General features: G+C 42.4%; 1 protein-coding gene across 2 annotated transcripts in view; it reads left to right on the top strand.

Annotated features, from left to right (window-relative positions):
• The first annotated feature begins 2,975 nt into the window (after positions 1-2,975).
• Positions 2,976-7,557, top strand: part of MYBBP1A (MYB binding protein 1a) — a 94,960-nt gene continuing 90,378 nt past the window's right edge. For both annotated transcript variants that reach the window (XM_075194980.1, XM_075194979.1), the window contains exons 1-2: positions 2,976-3,202; positions 5,177-5,272. In XM_075194980.1, the coding sequence (XP_075051081.1) occupies positions 3,008-3,202; positions 5,177-5,272 (291 nt within the window). In that variant the 5' untranslated portion in view covers positions 2,976-3,007. The remainder of the gene's footprint in view (positions 3,203-5,176; positions 5,273-7,557) is intronic.

The following is a 7,557-nucleotide window of genomic DNA, read 5'->3' as shown; positions in this document are numbered from 1 at the left end:
ATCTTCTGATGTCTTTGTTATCTGGAGGATCACTGCACCACAAACCCCACAATGTATACCTAATGTTGAGATGTGATGTGCTCCCTCCTGCACTCCCAGCTTGACATTGAACTGAACTCAGTGCTTAATTCCCCCTCAGTAGGGTTTTCTTTATATCTTGTTTTACTACTGGTCCTCACCATGCCTAAAGGGGGAAAAAAATAGACAAGTGCTGTCCTCTGACGATTTTTACACAAACCCTCTCTATTTGAGGGGAGGCCCAAAAAACAAGTTCCCCTGGCTAGCCTGTAGATTCAGACTCCAATGAAGAATACCTTACTCTGGTTACCTAAAAAAGATTTTCTTCTACTCCGCTGTTCACTCTACCTGTTCTAGAATTGAGATGATCCTACTCAACCATGAACTAACCATTAAGATATTGACCCCCAAGGTTTACCCGATCACTTGGTTGGACCATGACCCCATTGCTGTGGATCTTTCAGATTTGGCAATTCACCCACTCTCCTCATCTTGCAGGCTTAATTAGTGCCTTCTTCATAACTCAGAGACCATACTCAAAATCAGAGAGTTGCATGATAATTACTTCACCATTAATGAAACCCCTGAAAAGCATTTATCACCAAGTTTAAATCCCAAGGGGCCACTGAGGGAATAGATATGGAGACTGCACATGAAGCGCCTCATGCATGAACTTTTGCATCAAAGCGAATCTTCTTTCAAAGAAGACAGAAAGAACCTTAAAACACCTGAACCTTAAAAGAACTAAGGCACAAATCAGAGTCCAGTCCATCCTGTGAAAACAGAAACAACCAGGACAATCAAAAAGAAGTGATAGGGAACCCCTTTCACACCAGGCACTATACGTCCCCCAGATACGATCATAAATTTTAGCTGAACCTGGCTTCCGAGCTCAAAATGGTTTGCACCACATGCCAGACAAGCCCTACGTCCAAAGGATTATGGCTTCCACAGCCACACCTTTAATGCCAGATTTTCTAAACCGAGATGAAAAAACGGATATTGACTTAGCAGGTCTGGCCGGAGCAGCAGACGCCACAACTAACCCACCGCCATGGAGAAAACAGAATAACCGGAATGCCTTCTATCTTTACCTTCTTCAAGACCCTTACCGTATGCCTTATCGGAGGGAACAGGTAAACCAGGTGGAACCGCCAGGAAACGTACATGGTGTCTACCAAGACACCCCGAGGATCTCATGCCATGGAACAGAGGAGGTGAAACTGAGACGCTCATGTCGACGTTCAGTGATAGCCCCTGTCCACCAACTCTCGAAATACCTCCAGATGCAGAGACCATTCTGCCTACTCAGAAAGTTGGCCTCCCAATTTTACACCCCTGGGATGAAAATCACCTTGATGGGCCATGTGTGATTTTCGACCCATTGAAAAATCCTGCATGTCTCTCTCATAACCAGAGGACTCCAGGTGCCGCCTTTGTGATTGAGATATGCAGAACACCGCTCGCAGTTCCAACACCTTGATAGGAAGCTTGGATTCCTCCAGTTCAAAGACCTTGAAAGTAGATGTGAAAACATACAATTCCCCAACCCAAAGTCTGGCATCCATCATCACCAATGTTCAATCCCAGATCAGGATTGGGTGACCATCGCAGAGATTATCCTTCTACAGCCACCAAAGAAGCGACTGAGATGAAACACCTGACTGGAAAGGTTCAGGTGAGAACTGTTCCACTTTGAGAGGCGTTCCATCTGAATCTGTCTCACATGAAACTGAGAAAAATGGACAGCCTAGAAAGTCGAAACCATCTTGCCAAGAAACTTCATACAAAAGTTACAGAAGTCTGTCTAACCTCCAATAGACTCCTTACCATCTTCATTAAGTCCTGAATCTTGTGCAGTGTCAAGAATACCCATTTGTGGGTGTCGAAGAGATGACCCATAAAGATGATCCGTCGGGTTGGGTCAATTTGGACTTCTTGAAATTGCGGATCCAACTCCAGAGTCTGTGCTGTCACCTGGACATGGGATTGAAACACTGATGGTGACTCTGCCTGGATAAGAAGAAAGTCCAGGTAAGGGATGATCGTAACCCCCATGGACTGCAACAGCGCCGCCAAGACTACAATGAACTTGGTGGAGACTGTGGCCTGACCAAAAGTAAGAGCCCTGAACAGCTAATTGTCTAACTGAACAGCAAAGCTCAGAAGCAACTGATGGCCCTCCCAGATAGGAACATGCAAATACGCGTCCTTGCCCTTATGAGAGCCAGGTGCTTTTGTAAACACGCAGGGAGCCCTGTAGAAAATAATGACATCATCACACCCCCTCCTACCCTGTCACATGATCTGTTCTCCGATCTCCCGAAGTACAGGTTTAAAAAGTAGGCAAGTATGGTATACGTATGTTAGGGAATTTAGACTGTAAGCCCCAATGGGGCAGGGACTGATGAGTGTGTTCTCTGTACAGCGCTGCGGAATTAGTTGTTCTATAGAAATGGATGATGATTCAGCTTCATTTGCACCTCTGATTTGGCACAGGTAGTAATTGTAGACATGGTGCTTATTTATATTTAGTATTTCAGAAAGGGTTTCTAATTTGGCAATGCACATACACAGGTAGGTATGTGCGGGACACAATAGTTTCTAATTTAGTCTGTAAATATGTCCTGCATACTATAGTGAAATCCTTAATTGTCCACATATAGAGCAGCCCAGTTTGTGTTTATGTTCCATTAAATTGGAGCACGCAAGTAATTTAAACACCAAGTACTTATTGCTGAATAAGTAACTGGCCAAATAATAATATACAGTGCCCTATTCATACGGTGAGGAATAACATCAGACTCGCAAAGGAGCCGAAAAATATGCTTGCCAGCAGCACTGAGTGTGATAATTGTCAGTAAGTGTCCTTGGAATAAACACGAAGTGGCAGTACAGCTTTCACACTCATGTCCCCGTAGTGAGGAATGTGTGCGCATGTGCAGTGACCCCGGAAGTGGATCGGCAGACACGTGTGGTGCAGGACAGCATGGCTGTGGAGAAGAGTGCAGACATGGAGACTGGAGAAACAGCACCCAAGAAAGACAAAATCGTCGCCGCCCGGCGTGTCCTGCAACAAAACAGGGAGTTCCTGGACTACTTCTGGGACATTGCGAAGCCCGACCAGGATGTTAGACTGGCAGCTACAGAAAATCTTATTCAGTACCTGAAATCTAGTGATAAGGTGAGTCTCCAAATGTGAGCCATGTTGTATAATACCGGTATATAATGTATTATTGTATTGTATAGTATATAATGCTTCTCCAAGACTATAACAAAATCACTATAGTTTTGGAGTTAGACATTCCTGTGGTCACAAGATTTTTAAAATTTGTTTTAGGCTTTTTCATTTGAAAGTTTTAACTTTTTGAAAGCAACATATTGATATTTTTGAGAATTGATGTAATAAGTGTTCTGCATAACAAACAGATTAACTGTTATAGGACTCCATTGACAGCAGTTCACAAAGGAACATATTCAAATTGCATATTCTGCATTAGTAATTTCTCTAACTTCTCAATGGATATTTGGAAGTAGGAGATAATAACATACAAATTCATAGGAGCTGTTTTAATGCGGCCACCTTCTAGAAATAACGCAGCCTGTGCACTATTACTATGTTAAAAGTGCGCAGTATTGGCGTTAGCATGTTATTTTAATTGCTTATTATTAGGGCAGCAAGCAAAAAATCCGGCTTAAAATTACTGTATTAAAGGTAATAGTATTAGTGCCGCGTTATTCCCACACTAAGGTGGCCGAATTGAATTGGCCCCATAAAGGCAGATTCCGCCGGACATCTCTCGTGCACATTGATGGTTAATACTGTACAGAAATTTCCTCTCACTTTCCCTTGTGTTCCTTAGAGGTGTGAGGGACAATGAGCAGAGATTTTTAGGTACTATATTAGCTGGTGGTGCCTCCCAAATTCTCTGCTCATTTACCTTTGCATCTCTATGGGACGTGATGTAAAATGAGTGGAGATTTTAGAAAAACACTGACAAGCTGTGTCATTTATTTGACTACCCAAGAGAATTGTGCATTTGTTTTTTTTTTTGTTTTTTAGGTTTTTGTTTTTTTTGCATTAGGGCATTCTTTTCATAATTGTTAAGTTGAGTACATTTTTTTTGTGTGTGTGTTTGAAGAATATTGGGGGTGATTTTCTGTTCACAGATATAATGAAGTCAGATAACAGACTAGGCTGCACGGGAGATGTTTAGTGGCACAATCTAAAGAAATTTATCTCATAACGCATAACATTTTGTAACTTGTAACCTATATGCTCTGCTACAAAAGCTATTTCTTTAAACTACATTGCAGTCTTCATTTGGAGTTAATTGCCTCACATTACACCTTTTACAGCTCCATTTCCACTATGATCTTATTAGCTTCTTCTAGGTCTCTGGGGGTTGCTCTATGCCAGGGGTAGGCAACCTGCGGCTCTCCAGGTGTTGTGAAACTACAAGTCCCAGCATGCTTTGCCAGTAGATAACCAGCAGATAAGTGGTAAGGCATGCTGGGATTTGTAGTTTCACAACACCTGGAGAGCCGCAGGTTGCCTACCCCTGCTCTATGCAGTCATTTTTCCAGATGCTCCGTTCATATAACAGCCCTAGCCATGCACTATGGAGTGTGTGTGTGTGTGAGGGGGATGACCAATCAGAAGCAGTGAAATGCCTTTGTTTGTGGGTTCTGCCATTCACACTGATAAGCTTCACTTTGGATATGTTGAGCTTGATTTAGCGTCCAGCCATCCAAGTGGAAATGGCAGAGGATGGCTCTGAGAGGTGAGAGGGAGTCAATGATGATGCCAAGAAAGGTGGTGAAAGGAACAAGGCATCGCTTGATGTTTGACTGTGTGAGAGATGAGGGTAGACAAGTTTGAGGTAGTGTTGGAACATCCAAGTGGAGTTGGCAGAGAGACCGTTGGACACATGGGATAAGAGGAAAAGGGGAGTAGATTTGGCTGTCCGGTGTATATAAGATCAGACTCAAACATGTCGAAGCTAGGTTGATGTTTTTGAAATAGACACCAAGTAAATGTTTGCTTCGTAAAGCTGTATTACCATTTACGAATTACCTTTTGATACAGATGTTGTATATTTACTACATAGATTACTTTAAGTTCTGTAATGTTTTACACACTGTTTGTATTTTACAGGCAGATGACCTGAAATACACCTTTAAGAGGCTAGTGGAAGGATTGGCAGCCACTCGGGAAGCAGCTCGGCCAGGATTCAGCTTGGCCTTAGCTCAGGTTTGTAGTATGGTGTCAATTATGGTTTTCACAATACTGACATTTGATTTACAATTTCTATATATTTTAATATCTTTATTGGATAAATGAGTACAGTAATTAAGTGTATTATAAGTATACATTTTGAGTTTAACTTTGGAAACCGGCTAATTGATGTAAGTGTATATATTCTAATCTCATATAGTGCACTCTGCTATATATAATTAAAAAACCTTTATTGATTTAAAACTTGAGTTTATTACTGCATAAACATCAAAAGTGTAATAACAAGCTATGATATAATTAAACTATAGAGTAGTGAGATCTGAAGAAAAAAAAGGTAAAGTGAATAAAATATGATAGCATTTTTATTTCACAAGGATATAAATCGTATTTCTCTTTCATCCAGTCTTGGGGACCCTGCTACTATGGGGTTGTATGAGGGGGCTCAGGAGTTGGCACTTGTGACTGGATCACTGATAAATAACTTATGTGTGGCTGGATCATGTGGAAATAATTTATTGTAGAAATGTATTTCAATCGGAGGTGCAGGCACCAATGTATAATTTGAAATGCTCTTATCGTGTTACATTGAGATGTGTTTTGTATGGAAGTGTCATTGTTTGGGTTTGTAAGGTTGCTAGAGGAATTCTCCAATTAGACATATATGGGGAGGGAGTCTGATAGGAAATGCTAAGGGGCATATTTAACAAATCACGGTAGTACTTACCGTGGAATTAAAGTCCCGATGTGCCCTCCGCAAATTTATTAAAGGTGCATCGCAGCAGATATCATGGATATCTGCTGCTTTGCACTCCTGATCGTTTTTGCGAGCAGTCACCATTCAACAGAATGGTGACTGCTCTGGCCGCAATCTAATAAGTCCCGAAATTTTTTTTTTTTCGGGAACTTGTCTTGATAATGTACGCGCTGGCGTACATCATCCGAATTGAAGACATCCACTGCTGTCAGCTCTGCTACGAAGAGCAGAGCTGGACAGCGCATGTGTGGAGGGATCACATGATCCCTCCCTGTCACTCAGCGCGCTCACTCTGCAACGATAGTTGCAGAGACAGAGTGGGGACTTTGTGCGCATGTGCACTGCACATGCGCAATTGAAGGAAGAAGAGGAACGAAGAGGAGATCCCGAGACAGCGCATCCGAAGAGGGGGGTAAGTGTGATTTTTTTCCTATCACAGAAACAGCAGTTTTTCGGAACTGCTGTTTCTGTGTTCCCTTTTTAATAAATGTGAGAAATAGTTCAATCCTTATCCTTGCGATAAGGATTGATAACTATTTCTCACTTTTGCCGAATAATGATAAATGTGCCCCTAAGTTTTTTGATGAAGTGTCAAATGCCTGCTCTGGCCAAAGACCCAGCAGTGGGTCGTTACTGTGTGGCCTTTTGTCCAGAGTGTTCAAACCTTTCTGAACATCGTAAACAGCATGTGATGCAGAAAATCACAGTAAGTTATAGGATATCACAGATAAGTGTAAACATTGTTAGCTTTGAATTGCATGTAAATCCATGTTTGGATAAACAAATTGCATCCTGATTCTAAAAATAACTCGGACCCCAAGGGGGCTGGCTTATCCAGTGAGGCTGTGCTCAAATGTGTATAAAAACAGCACTTTTTTGTATTAAAAGTTGTTCTGATTTCATCTGACCTGATCACTGGTACCTTTTAACTAGTGTAAGAGGAAATAAACATCACTTGCTTCAAAGACCTGATTGGAAACTTCTCTATGCTGATTCCTGTGACCAACAGATTAGCCCCAACTCTAATCCAGCCTTCCAGTCTCATGCCTAAACTCCCACCGGTCGGCTACCTCTCTTTCTCATCCCTTCTTCCCTTCTCCCCCTTCCTTGACTCCGTCTCCGTTTCTCCCGTCTCTCCGTCTCATCCATGTGTCTGTCTGTCTTCCCCTCCCTTTAGATTGTTCGCTCCTTTGAGCAGGGCTCTCCTACCTTCTGTTTCCATCACTTTTAACTGCGCTCTCTAGCTACTCAGCTCACCTCCTCTCTGTCCCTCTGCCCTCTGTCTCCTCTCGCTTCTCTCCGCTCCCCTCAGTGACTCTCAACCTGTCATCCGTGCCCACCCTCTTGGGCCATAGTTACCTGCCTATACTCACTTTTCCCCTCCCTCTCTTTCATGCTGTGCCTGAGCCCCCAGAGTTATAGTGCTTACTGTTACTTGTACTGTGCTGTTTCACCTTGTACTGTGCCATTGTTTGTCCTTGTACGGCGCTACGGATACTTTGTGGCGCCCTATAAATAAAAATGAATAATAATAATAATCCATTCC

Source organism: Mixophyes fleayi, chromosome 2 (assembly GCF_038048845.1).
Source record: "Mixophyes fleayi isolate aMixFle1 chromosome 2, aMixFle1.hap1, whole genome shotgun sequence".
Taxonomy (NCBI): Eukaryota; Metazoa; Chordata; class Amphibia; order Anura; family Limnodynastidae; genus Mixophyes; species Mixophyes fleayi.
Note: the sequence above shows the minus strand (reverse complement) of the source record. Positions and strands in the feature narration are given on the sequence as shown.